The sequence below is a fragment of the Zalophus californianus genome, chromosome 10 (genome assembly GCF_009762305.2).
Source record: "Zalophus californianus isolate mZalCal1 chromosome 10, mZalCal1.pri.v2, whole genome shotgun sequence".
In the NCBI taxonomy this organism is placed as follows: Eukaryota; Metazoa; Chordata; class Mammalia; order Carnivora; family Otariidae; genus Zalophus; species Zalophus californianus.
Window position 1 is genome coordinate 95806155 of NC_045604.1, and position 22692 is coordinate 95828846.

The window sequence follows — 22692 nt, forward strand, 5'->3', positions numbered from 1 at the left end:
TGTTGAGATTGGGGCACCATGAGCTGGAGTGACTACATGGGGCTGAACCCTGCCTTCAACCATACCAGGCCAGCAAAATGAGCAAGAAACAAACTTTGTGTTTTGAGGGATTGGGATTTAGGGGTGGTTGATTACTGCAGCACAACCTGGCCTATCCTGACTAGTACACAGACTATGTGTGGTAGGTGGTCTACAAAGAAGGGCCCCCACTGAACCATGCCAGAATTCCCATCTTTGTAAGTCCCCTGACCTTGACTCTGGGTTGGCCCTGTGAATTCACTTCTGACCAATAAAATGGAATGAAATGGAACATGATTTTCAAAGTTAGGTGTTAAAAAGCTGGACAGTTTTTGCTTGAATTTCTTAGGATATTTTCTTTGGGACAAGCCAGCTAGCATGGGAGAAATCTGATTACCTGAGGACACCAAACTGTGAGAAAGTTCTAACCAGACATATGGAAAGACCATGTGAAAAGAGAGAGTATTGCCTGACCAGCTCCATCCATCACAGTTAGCTCAGCTAAGGCACAGCCACGTGAGTGAAGAGGCCATCTTGGATTGTTGAGCCCAGTCATGACTTAGAAAGATCCAGCCTCTGGCACCTCTCTGACTGCAACTGCATGGGAGACTCCAAATGAGAACCACCCAGCTAGGCCCCATCAATGGTGCAGAACTACAAGGGATAATAATGAGTTGTTATTTTAAGTCATTATGTTTGGGGATATAACAATATATAACCAGAACACTATAGTAAGGGTCTGACCTTTAAGGAGACTCATAAGGAGCCATCACAGCTCCTTTCTAGGAGGACTATGAAAAATCAGTTGCCTATAACTCCAATCAGCCGCTGGGCAACCCCCTACCTTAAGACCTGGCCCATCTCTGTTGACTGGGTCCTTAAAACACAGGAAGTACCTCAGGCTCACATTATGCAAGGTCACCCCTCCTCCAACCCCAAAACACACCCAGGTCTCTCAGCTTCAGTGAGTCCAGGACGACCTTCAGATTAGAGACCCTCCAGCTTGAGGCCAACTCATCACCTTCACTGTGAGCTAGTTGCTGAAATGGATTTCTGTTGTCATGGCAAACTTTTGAAGAAATGACAAAGTGCTAAAGCAGGGCATATGTGTATAACTAATAGGAAAAAGTCTGTGAAATTGAAATACCTCAATTCTGAACAATGTGTGTAATAGTTATTTTTATCTAAATTATTTCCCGAACAAGATCTAAATTTAGGAAATCCAGTGTGTTATGGAACAATAATTACTTTTTTAATGGCACACAAAAATGGGGGGATAATAAAAGATCACAAATGGATCCAAAAATATGGTGCTGACAAAAAAGAAGATGAGCCTTGGTCTGTGGACCAATGAATACAAATTGAATACAAAATACCTCTATTTTATATGCAGATTAGAACTAATAAAAAATAAATGTAAAATGCAGAAAATTAAAAGGCCAGCTTATTACGAAGCAGATGACAAGTGAGGAAATAAACCAAGGCTGTAATGAAGGAAGATATAAAAAGTCTCATTATGAGATGATTATAGATATCATCAAAGTCTTCAATACAGGTGCAACCCAGGTGTCAGGTGTTCTTTTGTCCTCTGGTTCCTGTGTGCTTTGGTTTTGTCCAGTTTCAACCCAGATACAAAATTTTGAACATCTTTAAGTTTCCCATAACAATCCACTCACACCAAAGCAGTGTTTCCAGTGGGGGTGCAATTGGCCTTGTGCAAGAGACATCTCATCAGGTGACATGATCCTGGTCACCAAGTCAGTAATGACCATGCCCCCAACCCCCAGCAGTCATTATGGCAAGTAAAACCAAGCCCACGTGTTTCCAGTGCTCCAAAGGCAGTATCACCCTCAACAGGGAAACCCTGCACCAAAGCAATGGGGACTGATCTTTACTGAAGTTTTCATAAGGATGCAGAAGAAAGGACTTACATCACACATTCTGTAGCGAACAATCTAAAGCCTTCATTCCCATTTTCTCAGATTTTCTGCAATCCTTCATCAGCCAGACTGCTAATAGATTATTTTTGCCTTAGCCCCTCACCCCTCATAATGCCTGGCTGTCTACTTTATCTTTCTTCCCTCCAGAATTTCATTCCAAATCTCAAGTTTCTCTCCTCACTATTATGCAGAGAGGCACCTCAACATTGCCCGTGATGCTACCCCATATTTGTATATTCCAACTCATCATGGGCAGTGCAAAGGGCCCTCACATTAATAGAACCCACCATCAGTAGAAGGTGGTTGACCCATGATTGCTGGTTATTTGACCACACCCAAGTTTTGTGTCACCTGTGTTTGCTCTGGAGCATTCAAATAAACAAAGTTGTCTCCATCGTGTGAAACAAGAAGGGTATAGATGATGCAGGGGATATCTGTTTTTTGGGGTTTTTTTTCATGTCCCTTCTGATAACTCCAGTTTTGCTACGAAGGACCATCTTTACTTTATGCTCAGTGTTTGAAGTTTGGGTGGGGCTGACCCCACTCCTCAGTGTCAGGAGTAAGACTGTGACCCAAGAAAATGTGATTTCTGTTCATTTATTAACAAAACCAATGCTGTAAAAAATAATCTTATGCATACACATAAATGTGCAGGTGTTCTATAGGAGGAATTCACAAAAGTAGAATTACTAGGTCAAAGGGTAAATGCCTTTGTGATTTGATGGATTTTCCTGAGTCATCCTCTATAAGAGTTGTCCACTCTTACCAGCTACACGGACAGTATCTATTTCCACACAGACCGGCCAATAGGATATACTGTCAACCTTCTGGATTTTTGCCCATCTGAGAGGTGACATCACAACTTTTTCTTTTCTTTTTTTTTTTTTTTGAAGATTTTATTTACTTGAGAGAGGGACGAGCATACTCCTCGCTGAATGGGGATCCCAAAGCAGGGCTTGATCCCAGGACCCAGAGATTATGACCTGAGCCACCCAGGTGCCCCAACATCACATTTTTGTGTGTGTGTGTGAACTGTCCATTTTTGTACTTTGCCCCTCTTTGCTCTTGAGTTCTTGGGTTCTTTGGCCACATTTCTAGGAATTCTTTATGCAATAGGGAGATTAACCCTTTGTGATATTGACTTGCAAATATTTTTCCCAGATTTTTGTCTTTGGACTTTGCTTATGGTTTTGCTTTTCAGTGAAGAAGTTTTGATTTTTTTTATAGTTGAATTAATTGATCTTTAATGGCTTCTGAATTTTGAGTCATACTTAATAAGGATGATTCTATGCCAATGTTTAAAGGAATTTACCCACACTCTCTTCCAGTACTTTTATACCTTTAATAGAAAACACAGGTTAATCTTTGATCTACATAGAATTTATTTTGGTGTATGACATGAGGTCAGAATCCAAGCTCTTGTTTGAGACAGGAGAAGCCAAACCCAAACCAGGTACAGAGTAAGGTGATTTAGTTCCCAGAAAGACGCCAGACCAGTTGCCAGAACCTGATGCATGAAACAAAACAGGTACCCAGAACTGGCCAGGACAGCTGGAGCAGCACCACATTCCAGTAAGGTGACAGCAAGAAGACAGCAAACCCAGGGTCCCCGTCAGCATGAGGACCCAAGGAGACCAGGAGAAGGACCTGAGTAGCTGCTTCTGGGCTCCAGACAAAGCCTGGAAAAAAAATAAATAAATTCAATGTTCTTTTGTATCATTCAATAGCATTTTAAGGTTTCCTTCATACAGATTTTTTTTTTAAGTAACCTCTACGCTCAATGTGGGGCTCGAACTCACAACTCCAAGATCAAGGGTTGCGTGCTCTTCCGACTGAGCCGGCCAGGTGTCCCTCCTTCATATAGATTTTATGCATTTCTTATTAAGTCGATTTTTAGGTCCTTTACCTTTTGTGTTGCTGTTCTGGATGGGAGTCACCACTTCCATTATTTTCTAAGTGGTTGTTTTTAGTAAAAATAAGGAGGCTATTGATTTCCTTCATTAAATTTTGGACCCAGCCAACTGAGTATTTTTATTGTTTTGTTTTGCTTTATTTTTCCCAACAGATTCACTTAGGTTTGCCAGGTACAAAACTGTATCATCTGAGGGGGGCCTGTCTGGCTCAGTTGGTAGAGCATGCAACTCTTGATCTTGGGGTCGTGAGTTTGAGCCCCACGTTGGGCATAGAGATTACTTAAAAAAAATCTGTATGAAGGAAACCTCCCTTTTTCCACTTCATAGAGATGACTGAAAATCGAGAAGGGTGTTTCCGCTGATTCCAAGTCCTGCATGTTCAGGGAGGAGGAAGAAAAGAGAAATTCACATCTCCGGTGGTGCCTCCTCACCTTTACATATGTTCACTCCTTTTCCACCCCCTCTCCCTTTACATAGTAGATTTCTTTTTTTTTTTAAGATTTTATTTATTTTTTTAGAGAGCATGAGCAAGAAAGAGAGAGCACAAGCAGGGGAAGCTACAGAGGGAGAGGGAGAAACAGGCTCCCTGCTGAGCAGGGAGTCCAATGCAGGGCTCAATCCCAGGACACCAAGATCATGACTCGAGCTGAAGCCAGAAGCTTAACTGGCTGAGCCACCCAGGTGCCCCTACATAGTAGACTTCTATCAGACTTCCAGCCCAAGATCAAATATCACTTCCTCTGGGAAGTTCTCCTTAACCTCTCTACCCAAATCTGGGTGGCCTGTAGTTGTCCCTCATGGAGGTCACCCCAGTCATTACGCTGCACTGTGGGAGGACGTGATGAGTCTGTACCTCCCTGTGGCTGTGGCTCTAAGAGGGAAGGGAATGTGTTCATTTCAGGGAGTGCTTGTTTTCAGCTTGCCCAACATCCATCACTCCCTCAATGCCCTTCTGAGGTTTTTCTCCTCTCATTAAATACAGTGAGTAGGGGCTGAAATCAAAAGTTTTCTCCCCTCCAGCCAAGGTGAGGAACATTCGGCCAAAAGTAGGCCAGATGGACCTCCCTCCCAGGAATTTGAATATTGGGACAAAGATAGAAATGTTTGGACTGCTGTTCCAGATGTGTGCCCACTCTATGTGACAAGTCCTCCTTCCTAGCCTCTAGAGCTGCCCACTTCTAAGGCTCCTGTTGACCCCATGAACAGCCCATTTCCTACCAAGAAATTCACTTTTGCTTAAGTTGGCCACAGTTGTCAGGGTACACTATGCTGCAGTAACAACCTAAAATCTCAGTAGCTTAACACAGTCGAAGTTTATTTCTTGTTCATGTCACAGTCACGGAGGGTTGGCAAGTCATTCAGGGTCACAGGCCCTTTCCATGTTGGGTCTCAACACTCCCTTCAGGTCTCTAGAGTTATCAGATCTTCTGCATTTGCTGGCAAACAGGAAGAGAATGTGGAGGATTGCCCCAGAAGTGCTTTAGGGGGAGAAAGGTCGTATATCACTTTCTCCCCAAATTCCATTGACCAGAACGTAGTCACATGGCCCCACCCAACTGCAAGGGAAGGTAAGAAATGAGGTCCACCTGTCAGAATGAGAATAGAAACAGGGTTTATACTGCTCACCACCAACCAAAGTATAACTTGAGTGTTACACTTGCCATTGTACTTTCAGCCCCAACCCCATGCCTACACAGAGTGCCCACTCAGTAAATATTTACTGAATGAACAAATGAATGACACATGATATTGTGTAGTCTTCATAATCACCTTCGTAAGGCTCAGAATAGCTAAGTGACTTGCTGATGGTCACCCAGCTAGTAAGTGGCCAAGCCAGGATTCAGGGCCAGTGTTCCATTGTCCCATGCTGCCACCCAAAATTTCCATCTGTGTGCTGAGCCCTGAGCTGTGTGGGAAAATGAAATCGATAAGAGCCAGCCCTTGGCTTGGAGGAGTTTACATCAAAAAGAGAAAAGTTGAAGAGCAGCCAAAGTTTGCCAAGATTTAAAGACCAGCTCAGGACAAAAATGAAATGAAATGGCACACACTTCCATGCCAAATGCACTGCACAGATAAACGTGGAGAGCACAGAGATGCACTCTGGGGTGAACCCAATGGTCTGGGAAATCCTCAGAGACAAGGCAGAGCTCAAACATCAAGAGAAGCTATGTGCACACAAATTCTCCCAGGGACATCTTGGATTCAGACTCTGGTCAATCAGCATGCTGCACTGGATTCAACAGCAGGCAATTTGGGCTTTAGGTGTCAGCCTAACTGCTCACCTGCCACACTATTTGTCATGGGCTGAAATTTTCGAAACTGTTTTAGTTTGTATGAGAGAAAAGCAATTCAGATTTGCTCTAACAAGACAGGTATATATTCTGATTCATATATATTAAAAGTCCGGGTATAGGTGGCCTTCAGGCATAGTTTGATCCAGGGACTCCTACCAGGTCCTTGGAACTTGATCTCACTGTCTTTTAGTTGATCCTTTGGTCTTGGCCAAGCTCTCCCCTAGTGGTGGACCCTGGCTGTATCAGACTCTTGTCCTCTCAGGAATAAGTCTAAAGGAAAAAATGATTTTCTTCCTGAATTGTTCTGGAAAGGATCCTATGATTATTCTAGGTTAGCTTTAATTGAGCCATCACTTTTGAGCTGGGTGGAATCTAACTTGAAGTCCTGGATGGTACATATCTGTACTCTGTCACTCCTCTATTTCCAGATTTTGGTGACCTCAGGAAGGATGCAGAAGGGAGAGACTAGCAAAGGGACTTCTCCCCACATAAAGGGAGACCTCAGCCTGGCACCTCCTCTTGGAGCAGTCAGGAACCTGCCCAGCATATCATGACACATGCCGTAGAAACCTTTAGTAGACAGGTCTGGATTTTCTTCATTCAGTGAATGGAAGCCTCTGCTGGACAAAAGGGAGCCAAAAAGATGTGGTAGGTCCCAAGGTTGACAATAGTTGGTGAGCTATCCCCATCCTCCAGCTGCTTGAAGGAGCAAGATGTTCTTCTGTTGAGTACCCCTGAGCAGCATTATCCACATGACTCCCTTTGACAAATAGAGCCTGGCATGGGAACCACTGGGGACAGAACTGGTGGCTGGGCTTGGGCTGAGCAAGCTGGAGCGTCATTAGGAACTGTCATGCATCCGTGTGGCCCAGAATTCAAGAGGCCGCCACTGTTTAGGCAACATGTGTGACAATAAACAAAAACCCACTTGTGCTAATTTAAATACAGTGATTTATACATATACATTAGGAATATGTATATACATTAGGAATGCTTCAGCAACAAATAACAAAGACTTAAAAATGAGGACTTTTTTTGCATACTAGTAAATAAGTGACATGACGCTGTGTAGACTCAGCTGCTCAATGGTGCTATGGCATCTCTGTGATTCTCTTAGCCTTGCCCTCATGGTGGCAAGATGGCTGCTGCAGCTCCAGACATTGTGTTCACATTCTAAGTAAGAAGCAGAGGGAAAGAGAATGTGCCAGCCACACCTGCCCCCCCCTTTTCTTGGATAAAGAAAAACCTTCCTATAAACGTTGAGCAGCCTTCTGCTCCCATCTTATTGATCAGAACTGAGAAATACAGCTTCCTTAAGCTGCAAGAGCAGCTAGGAAAGGAGGCAGTCTAGTTTACTAGACTACAGTGACAGTAGAAGGAGTGAGAAATACCAAACAGCGTCAACCACAGGAAAGTTTATTATAAATATGGCAGTATAATATTTTGGGGACATCAATCTCTGTTCTTTTCAATTTCTTGATATTTTTTTTCTTCCCTGCCATCAAGCTAAAAGCTGTGCTTGTCACCTCAAGAGAGGAATGTGAAAAAGTGAGAAACAGAAAAAGCCATGGGTCTGGCTTTTGTGTCTCAATATTTTAAGTCCTTATCAGAGAAACATAAAAGCCAAAAATAGGGTTTGCCCCCTTTAGATCAGGAATATTTCCCTGGGGTATAGGGAAAAAGAGAAAGAGGAGACATAATGCAAAAAGAGAGAGTTTGGGAAGTCTCTGAAGGCCAGAACCCTACTTTTCGTGGGGGAGGCAGCAAGACTCCAAAGAAAGGTTTGAGAAGCCCAAGAGCAGATGGAAAAAATACTTCCCAGAGTACCTTGGTTCCCAGTGGGCATGAGAGCAGCAGAATGATCCCTGAGCCTTGGCAATGGACCAGGAGAGGCCAAAGTAGCTGTGCAGACAGAAACTAAGTGGGCTGTGTAAGCTGATGGTCAGGGATAGATGGCTAAGAACGGATGTCTTAGGCACACCTGCATGGACTTCAGGACCAACACTGCCCGCCATAGCTAGGCACTTCAAAGGCCACCCAGGAATTAGACACATTCCACAGCAAGGTGCAGGTGCCATCTTGGCTTGCAACAGGAATGATGGTGAATTACAAAAAACGTAGAGGAAGTTATTCGTGCACCCTTGAGTATGTGGACTGAGGTGATAGTCCATGACAGAGATGGCTGGTTGCCTCCCCCAACATCCATTCTCCCCTTGTTCCCTAGGAATAAACCCTTACTTTTAGCTGAATACATTTCCCAGACTCCCTTGCAGTAAACTGTGATTGTGTAACTATGTGGTGGCCAGAAAGATGTTAAAAAATTGCTCTGTGGGACTTACAGGAAGTTGCCCTAACAGGGAGGGACCTGAGGAGCCTGGGTGGCTCAGTCAGTTAAGCATCCGACTCTTGATTTTGGCTCAGGTCCTGCTCTCAGGGTCGTGAAATCGAACCTGAGTTGGGGTACACCTGGAGCCTGCTTAAGATTCTCTCTCTCTCTCCCCCTCTGCTCTCCCAAATAAATAAATAAATAAATAAATAAATAAAGGGAGGCACCTGCTCTCTGTCCCTTCTTCCTGGTTGCTACCTGGCATAGGCAGCTCCAGCAGCCATCTTGGTCCAAGAGGTGACCTTGAAAACAGAAGGTGGGAGAGAAAGTGGAGCCCGAGTCCCTGTGATGTGGCCTGCCTGCCTCCGACATGTTTGACATGAATGAGAGACACACTATTATCAAACAAAGTGCCACAGGTTGCGTGGCTTAAAGAACAGAATCGTATTTTCTCGTGATTCTGGAGGCTAGAAACCCGAGAGTAAGGTGTCGGCAGGCCTCCAGCTTGGGCGTGTAGACTGCCATCTCCTCCCTGTCTTCGCATGGTCCTCCCTCGGTGTGTCTCTGTGTCCCAAACTCCTCTTCTTCCAAGGACACCAGTCATATTAGGTCAGGGCCCACCCAAAAGACTTCTTTTTTACCTTCGTCACCTCTTTAAAGCCCCCATCTCCAAATACGCTCACGCTTGGGGCTGCGGGGGTTAGGACTTCTGCACACGCACTGGAGGAGGGCCACGCCGCTCAGCTCTACACACACCTGCCAGGAGACTGGGACTGGCTCAGGCCCTCCACTGACCACCGACCGTCTTCCCGCGATGCACTTGAAGGAGCTGAGGACAAGGCCTGTCCCCGCGGCCAGCCTGCCCTGGGCTTCAGAGAAGAGACGAGACTTATATCTGACGAAGGTCCATTCCAGATGCCTTTCATGGTTAGCTGGAGAACCCTCATTTTACAGATGGAGAAACGGAGGCAAATCCCTACCCTTATACCAGGACCTTGAATCCCACCTTCTCCCACCTTCTTGAAAACTTCTCTCTTCTATATTTTCAACCCCTTTCAACTGGACCCATCCCATTAACTTGTTAAAGATAATTCACCAGTTTAAAAAAAAAAAACCCTAAAAACAGAAATGAAGTTACATTTGTCATCCCTCTTCCCCACCCTCCCCATGCCTGAACCCCTTGTGGAACCACATTTTACTGTTTTCCCCAGTGTTTTTTATGCAAATATAAGCAAATACAGAAATATTTTCATATTTCCCATTTTCCCCATGACTTACACAAAAGATGGCACACCAAATACACACTTCCTCCCATTGCCTTTTTTCTTTTCACTTAACGGTATATCCTAGCGATCTTTCCATTACAGTACACAGAAACTTTCTTCATTTTTTTATAGCAGCAAAATATTCCATTTATGCATGTACCATGGTTTATTTAATCTGTGCCCTATTGGGCTATTTCCAGTCTCGTGAGAAAAAAGTCAAAGCCACAATGACCAAGTACACACACACACACACACACACACACACACACACACACACGCACACGCACACGCACGCACACACACACACACACACACACACAATTTTTATCCATGCCAAGTAGCTCCATAGCATAAATTCCCAGAAGCGAGACTGCTGAGTCAAGGATAAATGCACCTGTAATTTTGATAGCGACAAATCGTCAATCACAAGAATTATTCAAATTTGCAAAACCCCTCAGAAATGTACACAAGTGCCCACTTCTCTTTCAGCTCCCTCAAGTCAGAAGAAAAATGACAAACTAGGGGAAAATATTTGTAACTCAAATCACAAATGAAGGACTCTCCTGCCTAATATGTGCAACTCTTAAAATCAATAATAAAAAGACCAATGAACCAATAGAAAAATGGATTAAAAATATAAAAAAGACAGTCTCTAAAGAATAATTTCCCCAGACCTATGAAAAGATGCCAAGTTCACTCGTAATAAGGGAAATGAAATGCACATCAAAACGATACCAAGAGGCTGTTTTTCACCTGTTAAAGAGTGACCAAAAAATCCAAAAGGTTGACATTTCATCATTATTTATACATTTCCTTTTTTTAAAGTTTTTATTTAAGTAATCTCTACACCCAACACGGGGCTCGAACCCACAGCCCCAAGATCAAGTGTTGCATGTTCTTCCGACTGAGCCAGCCAGGCACCCCATTATTTATACATTTTCAAAGTGCTCTCCTTTGTCCTCTCCAGCCACTATGCTATTTCTCATCTCTGCTCCACAAGCAAACTTCTAGAAACATCTATCTAATGTCACTGCCTCCGTTTGCACGCCTACCCAAAACACTGCCAAGGCAGGAGTTCTCAACTGGGTGTGATTTTTGTCCTCCGGGGGACATCAGGCAATGTTGGAAACAATTTTTATTGTCACGGCTGGGGATGGGGTGCTTCCACAGGTTGCGTGGCTTAAAGAACAGAATCGTATTTTCTCGTGATTCTAGATTTACTCACTAGTAAAGATCAGTGATGCTTCTAATCATCCTCCAAGGCCCAGGACAGGCCCCACAATGCAGAATCATCCAGCCCAAATGTCAACAGTGCCAGTGTTGAGATTCCTGACATTGAGATTATCTCTGGCATCCAATGCAGTGGACTACTTCTAAGTTTTCATGTACCTTGACCCCTCATAGCATTCAACGTGTTGACTGACTCTCCCTTCCTCCTTTTCGAAATGTTAACTTCTGTGATGCTGGCTTCCCTTCCTCCATTCCCTTCATAGGCTCATGCCCCATATGTTGCAATCCAATGTTGGGGTTCCTCAAGGCTGGGTTTCTCTCACCCCACACTGACCCTACTTGACATCACACACACGCTCTTGGCCTTAATCGCTGTCTGTCCAGACCTCACTTTAGAGCCTCAGTTTTGTAGCGCTAACTTCTGACCCCACAGTTCCACCCAGGTGTTTCCAAGGTCCCTGGCTCCTACCAGGCCAGACTTGCCTTCTTGGTCCCCCATACCACTCTCGGTAACTGGTAAAACCATCAATCTAGAAATGCGAGCTGGATGCTGGGACATCATCCTCGATGCCTCCCTCTTCATCATGCCTCACCAGGTCCTGAGATGTACCCTCTAAATAAATATCTCTCTAATTCATTCACTTCTCCCCAGTCTCACTATACCACCAGTCCTCTCCAGATCACTGTCACCTTTACCATGGACCACTGTGTCATCTGTGTGGGTTCTCCACCACCACCCTGCCCACCCTCCCAGCAGCCACAGGGAGCTTTTCGAACCCCACATTGATGTCCACTTGCTCTTAGGATCAAATCAAAACTCTTTACCTGTTGGCATGGCCTGGTACCTGCTAGCCTTACCTCAGAGCAGCAGAGAGGATCCCTGCCCCAGAAGACATTACAGGGGACTTTCCACCTGAGATATCCTGTAATTCAGGCCCCTGGTCACTTATAGCCCTTCGTGTCACTTGATACAGTGACACAGACCTGAAGGAATTGAGTGGCAAGCTGTGTTGCAACCTGGGGCAAGAGTGTTCCAGATAAAAGACCAGGAAATGCAAAGACCCTTGAGGAACAAGACAAGTTGAATATATTTCCCCACATACTTGTCGGCAGTTTGTTTTTCTTTATTTTGGAACTGCCATTTCATGGTCTTTGCTTGTTTGTCCTATGGGGTTCGGGGGCCATCTCTTTCTGATTTGTAAGAGCTAATTTTGTAGTAAGAATACTAACCTTATTCTGTCATTTGGATTGTATGCTTTAAAAATAGTTGGCCGGGCGCCTGGGTGGCTCAGTTGGTTAAGCAACTGCTTTCAGCTCAGGTCATGATCTCAGAGTCCTGGGATCGAGTCCCACGTCGGGCTCCCTGCTCAGTGGGGAGTCTGCTTCTCCCTCTGACCCTACCCCCTCTTGGGCTCTCTCTCTCTCACTCTCTCTCTCTCTCAAATAAATAAATAAAATCTTTTTAAAAAATAAAAAATAAATAAATAAAAATAGTTGGCCATTTGTTGGGGCACCTGGGTGGCTCAGTAGGTTAAGCGTCTGCCTTCGGTTCGGGTCATGATCCCATCCCTGCATTGGACTCCCTGCTCAGGGTCCTGGGATGGAGCCCTGAATCGAGCTCCCTGCTCAGCAGGGAGCCTGCTTCTCCCTCTAGCCCTTCCCCCTGCTCATGCTCTCTGTGTCACAAATAAATAAATAAAAATCTTAAAAAAAAAACATCTGCCTTCAGCTCAGGTCATGATCCCAGGGTCCTGGGATCCTGGGATCGATCCCTGCATTGGACTCCCTGCTCAGCGGGAAGTCTGCTTCTCCTTCCTGCTGCTCTTGTGCACTCTGTCTCTTTCACTGTCTCTCTCCCTCTCAAATAAATAAGTAAAATCTTTAAAAATAATAATAATAAAAATAAATAAAAACAGTTGGCCATTTGTGTTTATTTTGTTTGTGGTAGTTCTTATTGTGTAGAAATTTTAACATTTTTTATAGTCAAATTTATGATTTCTGAACTTGTTTTCTAGCCAGCAGGACACTTTCCCAGCGAGATTTTTTTTCAATTCATTCATATTTTCTCCTAATTCTTTTATAGTTTTAGTTTGAAGTTTGAAACCTTTGATCTATCTGGTGTTTCCTATGCTTTGAAGAGTGAAGTATCCATGAGGTGGCCTGGGTGGCTCAGTCGTTAAGTGTGTGCCTTTGGCTTAGGTCATGATCCCAGGGTCCTGGGATCAAGCCCCGCATCGGGCTCCCTACTCAGCGGGAAGCCTGCTTCTCCCTCTCCCACTCCCCCTGCTTGTGTTCCCTCTCTCGCTGTCTCTCCCTCTGTCAAATAAATAAATAAAATCTTTAAAAATATAAAAATAAAGAGTGAAGTATCCACTGAGTAAGGATCTGGATTTATCTTTTTTCAAAGAAAACAGAAAAAGAAAGAAAATAGACTAGCCCATCTTTTCCTCACTAATTTGAAATGCTCTCATGCCAGATATTAAACTCAAACCTACCTCTTTACACTCGCTCTGCAATGCAGAGGGCAGGGTTCTACAAACCAGCTTTCTTCTGGGTCAGCGCCCTGTGTACACTCTGCCCATAGGGGGCGCTAGAGATAGACTTTGAGGCTAAAGGATGAGAAGGACCTTCCTGCCCCTGGGGCTAGGACCCAGGGGCTATGGTGATGCTAAGGGATGGCTTGCGGGGCTTTAGCCCTCCTACCACTTCATCAGATCCCCGCGGAGTCATCCCAAATAAGCATATTCTAAATTCAGCAGTACCCCTGCTCTCCATTGTTGCCACAAAACAATCACCTCTTCCTCTTCCTCTTTGAATCAGATTGCCCTCCCAAAGATGTCTACAGAGAAGTTCTAGAACTGATCTTACTTGGTTTCAGAAGGAGAGATCAACAAGGCCGGAGGGCGCTGCCGTCCCACACCTGAGACCCGCCTCACTGAGATCTACACATGGCTCACCCAGCCCTGAAACTTGTCTTCGCAAAGCGGAGCCCACACAGGGGTACTGACTCAGAGATAGCAATCCCAGCCCCTCACTCTCCAGTTCCTCCTCCCAGCCACGTCCCACTCCGGAAGAAGGACCCAGGCCTCAAGGCAAAGTCCCCCGGTGCCAGGGGTCCACCCATCATAACACAGGATCATGAGGCAGGAACTCTCTTGCTGGCATCTGTTGCAGGGCTGCAGTATGCAGGGGAGCGGTTCTATTTTGTGTGACTCCCCAAGGGCAGACTTAGGGCTCAAGGGCGAAAAGCATAGGGCCCTTTCCATTGCCAGCACCACCCATCTTGGGAAGGAGTGAGTGAGTTCCCCATCCCTGATCCTTTGCCTGGAGTGCATTCCCTCCAGTATTAACATGACTCACCACTCATCTCCTTCAGCTGTCACTCAAGTGTCACTGTATCAGTGAGTCCATCTGTGACCGCCTTATCTAAAATTGCAAACCTCCCACTCCATCCCTCTTCCTTGCTTCACTTCCTTAGCACTCATCATCATATAGTTTATTAATTTATCTTGCTTATTATCTGTCTCCCACCACTGGAATATAAACTCCACACAGGCAGGGATTTTTATGTTTTGTTCATTACTGAATTCTTCGTGTTTAAAACAGTGCCTGGCACATAATAGATGCTCAACAAATATTTGTTGAGCAAATTCCTCCCAACCACTTTAGAGACACTTAGAGGTATTGTTTTTATTCCCATTTCACAGAAAATGAGGCACATGAAAATGAAACAACTGGCCTTAGCAGCAGCCACGGGTTTCCACTCCAGACATGCTATGCCCAGCACCCCTGCCCTTATTTCTACACTATACTGCAGTTACAAAATGCTTATTGCAGCATTGCCTGGAACAGAGGAAGCCTGGAAACAACCTAATTTCCCATCAGTAGGGGGGCAGTTAAATAAATTACAAGACTAGGCATCCTGTAATAGCCTATAAAACCAAACTATAAACGAATTCGAAACAATCTCCAAGATATTGGTGAGTAAAAAATAGCAGGATGCAAAACAGTGCATTGCATGTGCTCTTGTCCATAAAAAATAAACAGGATAATCATACGCACATTGGTTGGATATGCAGAGAAAAGTTCTGAATGGATACTATAGAAATGGTTGACAAGGCAAAAGGGAAGCTTGGGGGTCTCTAGTAGGAGGAAGCCTTTGCATTCCATTTTGTACTGTTGGGATTTTAAACCATGAGCATGATTTACTTTTTTTCCAGCACCGTAAATCTTCCACATTGTTTAAAACTCAAAAAAAAGCTACAGGGCTTATATAAAAAATTGACAGTCCCTTATCCCATATCTTTGTACTGCAGGTCTTTTCCTAAAGGCAACAAATTCAACTCTTTTAGCTGTTCCTTCTGTTTGCTATTCTCTAAGTCAGGGTTTCTCAAACTTTAAGGAGCACGTGAACCACCTGGGATCTTGTTAAAATATAGGTTCTGATTCAGCACGTCTATGCTGGGTTCCAACATTTTGCATTTCTAACAAGTTCCCAGATGATGCTCATGCTGCTGGTCCATGGATCATTCTTTAAATGGCAAGATTCTAAATAACATGCTAATACCCCTAGTTCTTGATTTTTCTGCTTTTGATCTTACTTCCTAATATAGAAAATGAAAATTTGGTTCTCTTACACCCTCACCCCAGCCTCTCCCATACACATGCATCCTGTTCTCCTCCTCCCAATATAGTTATATACCTGTTTGGTTAAAATAATTTTTTAGTATCTATATTATTATGCCTTGGTAGATAATATTCACAGCTCAGCCACATAGCATGCTATGATTACATTTCCCTTATTGTGCAACTTTTTGTTTTCCCTGGAGTTAATAATTACTTTATTTTTCCTTTCATCTTTATTAATGCATTCTCAAACTCTCCTGACAAAACTGAAAATCTGTTCTTGGACTAAATACTTGCTGACAATATGAGTAGTTGTGAGGGGTGGCACCTCTGCATCACTCCATCTTTCCTCCCTCTTGAGGACTAAAACGTGAATAGGGTGCTCATAAGCCAGCTTCAGCCAAGAGGATCACCTACCTCTGGACTGTTACCTGAAGAGAAATAAAATGCCACCTCGTGATAAACTTGGACCAGACCTGGATTGACACAAAACTTTTCCCCTGTGATGTAATTCACATGCTCCTCTGGGAAGACAGTGGCATTCTCGACAGAATGCTTGAACAACATTCCCATAAATCTTCATTCAAGTAAGACCTCTTCTAGGAAGCGAGCTTCCTATCCACTCAGCTGTCAGTCCATCAGTGCCACCAATGATCCAGAATCAGACATTCTATTTTCTTGTGTCCAACGACGAATATCTAACCATTCTCTTCCCTATAAAAGGGAAAGGACTCTTTGAACCAAGTCGGTCATAAGCCTCTTTCCTCATGGCAAACTTGAAATAAAACTTTGGCATATACTCCTAATTAACTTATCAGAAGACTTGTTTGAGCTGCTGTAAATGTGGGGCCTCTTTGTTACAGTGGCTTAGCTGTACCCTAATTAAGAGGGAGAGAAGAGCCATCGCCTACCCACTCCCACTGGGCAGAGAATCCCCTGCAAGTGGGACCCTTTCCTCTCTGGGCCTGTCTGGGTCCCCACGTGCACTGCCCAGTGCATGGCCTGGCCTAGAGCATGCACCCAGTGACTACTGAATTTGAAATTGAAATGGGAGCTAGTGGTGCTCATATTTGCTTCTTCACCAAACTGGGAGGTTCATCCCAGTGATCATGCAGGTCTTGAGTGAGGGACTTTGAAAAACAGCCATGCTCAGTGTTTTGTCCAAGCTTCAGAGAGCCCTGGGAGAGAGGGTCAGCCCAGGAGATGGAACTTAACTGACCAGTTACTGTTGCCAGGCATTTTATATGCTCTGACACATGTAATTTCCCCTGAGAGCCCACAAGGTGGGTATTTGTTGTTGTTGTTTTTTAAAGAATTTTTATTTATTTATTTGACAGAGAGAGAGAGAGAGAGCACAAGCAGGGGGAGCAGCAGACAGAGGGAGAGGGAGAAGCAGGCTTCCTGCCAAGCAAGAAGCCAGATGCAGGGCTCAATCCCAGGACGCCAGGATCACGACCTGAGCCAAAGGCAGTCACCCAACCAAATGAGCCACCCAGGTGTCCCCAAGGCAGGGATTTGGAGTAAACCTCAGCAGTTTTTGCCTGCCCACCACCCATGGGCCATGAAGGGGAACAGGGAAATGAATAAAAACCAGGAGGGGCCCTGCGTGGACCAAGAACAACAATGTGTCATGAACTAAAGAGATGGATTAACTCTCTTATTAGAGTTCTGCACACCTGAGTCCTAAATGGAAAATAAGGGGCTATCGGGGAAAGTCCTCTAGGGTTTGGCTGGGGCTTGGGTGAGGCCTCGCCGTCACCATTCTCCACATCCTGATCCCTGGGTTCTGGAGGGCCATGGCGCTAAGCTAGGAACCCAGCAGACGGCCCCTGCCCATGGCCTGAGTGTTTCCAATTAGCCAGACATGGGCCCTGAGTCCCTGGGGAAAGGCCTGGGTTCCTTTTTTGGAGGCTCATTGTGTTCTGGAAACATTAAGAAATGCCAAAATCAGCCTTATGGAGACCAAAGAGTATCTTAAATGTTTACACTTGCCTAATAAACACTTTTAACACACACACAAATACAGTGCAATACAGTTGTGTTCACAACATAATTACAGGATTCATAAACGATATTGACTCAGGGCACCCCATGGGATGCTGTGGGGAGGATGTGGTCTGAGATGGGACACAAAGACATGCCCTTAATGTCCCGTGAATGTTCCCGGTCCTCCGTCTCTTCAGGGAAATTGTCATGCCTGAATATATAACTGCACGTATAAATCGTATCAGAAGCTTACATTGAAGTCTCTTCGGGAATGTGAGGCCTGGACCAGATTTCCCCCATTGCCCTGGGCAGGTCTGTGAGCCTGGCCTGAGCCCAGGACGATGACTGGGGCTGACCCTGAGTTCTAGACAGGAGAAGGCGCCCCCAGGTTACCAACACGGGAACCAAGGACTGCAGGCCTAACTCCAGCACCCACAAGTTGGTGGGGCTGCCTCAGTTGGCATGTTTCTGGTCCATGGGTCTGGCATAGGGACCATCCGTCTTGGAGCAGGGAGCAAATAAATGGTTGAGATTTAAGGACTCAGACCCGCTAAGATGCTTGGGGCAGAGTTTGGAGCTGCCTGGTGTCCCTAATCTTTCCTCCCTCGCTGGAATCAGAAGAAGTTAGGGGTAAGAGAGAGAAAGGTGGGGTCTCAGACCCCTACGGACTTGGTCTGAGCCTCCAACCCCACCCCCAAGCCCAAGAGCCGGGCCGAGTCACCCAAACAGGAGACAGACAGAGCTTCACAGCCACTGAGAATTAAAACCTATTGATTTTCCCCATTAGCTAGAGAACGCCATCAGAGTGCATTAAAACCAGGCAAAGCACCAGCATCATGAATAATTAACATCCACAAATGACAACCCATGGGGCTCAGGGGAGGGGGCACGGGGAGCCTGGAGCCTTGGGACACCCTGACCCCTTCTGACTCCCACCCGAGGGAGCCAAAGCCTGGCCTGGCCTGGCCTTCCCTCCTCCTCCTTCCCCCCTGAAACTCCACGCTTCCTCCTGCCCCCCCCCTTTCCTCTCCTCTCCTCAAGGAAACACCAAGTCTCCAAGGCAAGCGGCCCAGGCAGAAAAGGAGCAGGGAAGATAGAACACTGAGACGAGAGTCCAGGTGCCCGTCTCTGACGTATGTCACTGCGTGACCCCAGGGGAGTCTGCCCCTTTCTAAGCTCATTCCCTCCGCTGTGGAGTGTTGGGGTTGGATTAGCAGGCTTCTAGCTAAGTCTATAGGTTTGTGGTTCCTGAGAGGGACAGTGACTGATGCAAGGCATCCAGCAGGGACTGTAGCAGAGCCCGCACTAGAACCTGGGGCCCCTAGGCCAAGCCCCCTCCAGCCCAGACTAAGGGACACCTTTGCGTAAATCAGCAATAAGTCCCCCTCTCTGGACAGATTCAAAAAGGCACCCCTCTAGGTAGACTGATGTTAGGAAGGCACTCTTCAGGCTGACCAATTAGCAAAATGTGACCCCCACACACACACTGTCACAGGGCTAAAGACGCAAAGCTTGGCAGAGCAGAGGTAGGGCCGGATATCAGCCCCCCACTCACCCTCTGCCAGGCTGCCCCGTGCACTGTGCGCAACCTAAACACTCCATGTGGGGGCTGTGTCCCCAGCCCCCACCTTCTCTTAGCCAAGGAGGAGCAGATCTGTCCTTCCAGCCAGTGGAATTCAGTTCAACAAATATAGATGTTTCCTTCCAAGCTTCTCCGCCCTCGTCCGCCTCCTCAGCCCCTCAGCGGACCCAAGTTCCTGTTCCATTCTCCTCCCATCCATCCTTCGGCCTCGGAGCCCTGGGAGAGGCACCTCTGCAGTGACTACTTGCTACAGGCCTGACCGCATCACCTCCGTCTGCTGCCTTGCACCTCACCATCCATCCTGCATCTACTCTGCTCTCTCTGCTCCTGAGCCCCAGGAAAAACTCTGCTCGCTCCCGAAAACCCAGCTTAAAGACCTGCTCCTCCACTCATCCCTGTCTTCCTCAGACAAGCCAGCTAGTTCTTGACTCTGGGCCTTTGCCCCTACTGACCCCTCTTCCTGGACAGTCTCCCTCCAGATCTTCCCGCCGTCGCTCCCTCCTCCTCCTGCTGGTCGCAGCTCCAAGGTCACCTCCCCTGGAGGTCCTCCCTGAGCACCCTATCAAACCACCTGCCCATCTTCAGCCTCTCACATCTCCCTGCTTTATTTTTTCCTAGTCCTTTTCACGCTCGGAATTTATGTGTCCTCCGTTGATTGGTGTTTCCAGGGCCACTGTGAATGGTTGTGTGCGCTCTAAGTTGCAAAGGAGGTGAGTGGGGCCGGAACCCAGCCTGTGATGGACACTCGGTGCTGCTATTCGAGGGCTGCACCTGCCTACACTGGCACTGTGTACATGAGCTGAGACCCCACCGGCCTCCCGCCGGGACATGCAAGGCCCCACCGAGGCAGGAATAGTGTCTGCCCTCTCCATTGCGGGGTGCCCAGTGCCCAGCGCAGTGCCTGGCACATAGATGCTTCCAACATTTCTCAAGCAAGCGAATTCTATCCGGGGGCCCAGGGGAGGGGGCATGGGGAACCTGGAGGCTTGGGACACCCTGATTCCCTTACTCCCACCCGACTCCCACACTCCTCAATAGGATGTATGGCTGGCTGCATGTAACCGATCTCTGGGTCCCACGGGGGGTGGGGGGGCGTCCTAAAGGAAGCCAGCCAGGGAACCGGACCCGGAGTCAGCGACAGTGACTGTTCAGGGAATGCGGTGGGAGGATCCAGTGGCTTGAGGCGTGGACGTGTGAGTGGAGGCGTCCAGCAGATGCTCCCTGGAGCTCAGAGCCCCGACCGTCGCAGGGGTGCCGGCCCGAGACCCCCAGTCCTACCTGGCTCCCTGGAGGTGCCTATGGAGGGTTGAGGTGGCCCAGGCACTCTGACCGCGATCCCGACGCCCAGTGCCGCGCGGAGCCGGCTGGGCGGGCGGTGGCATCTCAGGGTCCCGCGGAGCTGGGGCCGGACCCGAGGCGCCGCCCTTCCCTCCGCTCCCTGCGGCCGCTGCCGGCCCCGCCGGCCTTCCCAGCTCTGGCAGGGAAGGAGTTAAGCTCCAGGCTTCTCAGCGTGAATGTAGAGCTATTAATACCCACAGCCAAGCGGTCTGCCAGAGCAGCCACCGAGACCAGCCACCGGAGTCCAGGGATCAGGCAGCCCGGGGAGCAGGCAGCCGGGGGAGCAAGCTCCGCGGAGCCAGAGCCAGGACTCCGAGGGCCCGAACTTTTCTTGGGGGACGGCGTGGGCACGGTGCCAGCTTCACCCACCTTTGAGCTTCAGGTCCTGACCCTCTCTCCTGGAGGCCACCCACGCCAGCCACCCCAGGAGGGCAGAACAAACTTTCTTAGGGGAAACCACCTCTGCCGCCCGCCGTGCTGGCCGGACAGGGAGGAGCAGACGTCCGGACGGACAGATGAGCAGATGGACAGCGCGCCTGCGAGCCTGCCCTCCCAGTCCCCACTCTGAAGGCCCCTGCAGAGCGGGCAGCCAGGGGGCCTAGGTCTCCGCCAGGGGCAGCCAGGGGCCCTGCTGGACCTTGGTCTACCAGCCAGTGACCTCTGAGGGCGGGTGGCTCCCTGGAAGCCGCGTCCCAGGGCCCAGCCCCGTGGGCCAGGACAGGAGTCCCCATCAGACAGAGCCACAGGCTCTTCTCCCCACCGAGGCCACGGGGAACCTGAGTGAAAAGGCACAGGCGGCAGGTGGACAGGCGCGGGGCCCCGAGGCCAACCGGCTGCTGACCCTGGAGCGCTCTGGCTCGGGCACCCCTGCCCAGGCTGGGGACGATGTGGCCGAGGCCCCCAGCAGCCACCCCTGCCCGGTCCTGGAACTCCCTCCAGCCTGGCCTCTGGGCTGTGGAGCAGAAGATGGGCCAGCCTTCTGCTTCGTGTGCTTCCACAGGGAGGAGGAGGAGGAGATGCTGAAAGAGGTCCCACCACAGAGGTCAGTGGCCTGGGGGAGGGGGTGGGGAGGGTGGGGGGTTGGGCGGGCCGAGGGCACAGGGCTCAGACCCAGGGCCCTTCTCTGTCCGTCCTCTGCTTACCACTCACAGCCACCTCCGCGAGTCAGACTCTCAGACACCTGGCCCGCACCGCAGCTTCCTGCCTGGCTCTCCCATTCTGGTCCCACGGGGCCTTTCCCGTCCTCTCCTGTTGTGCTGCTCACACCCACCCTGCTCAGAGCCCTCCACGGCCCTCCATTCCCCCGGGATGAAGTTGGCACTTGGCTGGGCGTTCAAGGCCTGCGTGATTGGGCTGACCCCACCCACCTCACTGTGCTCTGCTCCCCTATATTCACCCCCAGTGAAACTGCCCAGACTTCCCTTTCCCTGGTTCCCATCCATCCAGGCTCAGTGGCAATGTCTCCTCCTCCAGGAAGCCCTCCAGGAAGCCCCCGCCCCACTCTGAGCTGAGAGCCACCTTTCTTCCCTGCGCAGCACTGACACCTAATCATGTTCAGTCTTTGTTGAAATACTCGGTGGAAAATGTCTGCGTGTATATATGCTTGAGTGTGTGTGTGTGTGTGTGTGTGTGTGTAAAAGGGAGAGAACAGTGACAGGGTAGGAAGGAAGGTTTGTGTGGCTGTGTGATTGAGCATTGGGGGGGTGATTGTGAATGTGCATACATATTTGTGGGAGTGGGTGCAAGTCCTACGTACCTATGTAGGTGAGGGTTCATGCCCCAGGGGCCATTGTCCCTTTTGCCAGCTCTCCCCACCCCCACCTGCAGGGAAACCCAGGCTCCAGCCAAGCGCATTACCCAAGCTGTGACCACAGGCTCCGGGAATGGATGGCAAGTCTGCAGGGGACACAGGGGTCACCTCTGCTCCAGCCCAGCCCGCCCACGTCTCCATCACTGCCTGAGTCAGCACTACCCCGGGTGGGGAGAAAGGCAGGCTGAGGGCTGACCTGGGTGCCACTTCCGGGCCCCTTTCAGGAGGATGGGGGGGTAGGGGTTCCTGCAGCCTGGACCGAGTTCCTCCCTGAATTTCTCTGTTGGACCTCCAGTCTGTAAATTTCCCTCTGTGGGCCTCTGTCTCCTCATCTGTGGAATGGGGAGAAAGCCCCTGCCGTGGT

At 48.1% G+C, this 22692-nt stretch overlaps 1 protein-coding gene and 1 long non-coding RNA gene across 3 annotated transcripts in view; one reads left to right on the top strand and one right to left on the bottom strand.

Annotated features, from left to right (window-relative positions):
• Nucleotides 1-3343: 3343 nt before the first annotated feature.
• Nucleotides 3344-22042, bottom strand: LOC113933339. The gene is made up of 3 exons (XR_003523327.1): nucleotides 21661-22042; nucleotides 8719-8793; nucleotides 3344-3637 (listed from the first exon to the last, which is right to left on the bottom strand). It is a non-coding gene; the product is annotated as an uncharacterized LOC113933339 (long non-coding RNA).
• Nucleotides 20770-22692, top strand: part of SBK1 (SH3 domain binding kinase 1) — a 48746-nt gene continuing 46823 nt past the window's right edge. For both annotated transcript variants that reach the window (XM_027613335.2, XM_027613336.2), the window contains exon 1: nucleotides 20770-21560. In XM_027613335.2, the coding sequence (XP_027469136.2) occupies nucleotides 21535-21560 (26 nt within the window). In that variant the 5' untranslated portion in view covers nucleotides 20770-21534. The remainder of the gene's footprint in view (nucleotides 21561-22692) is intronic.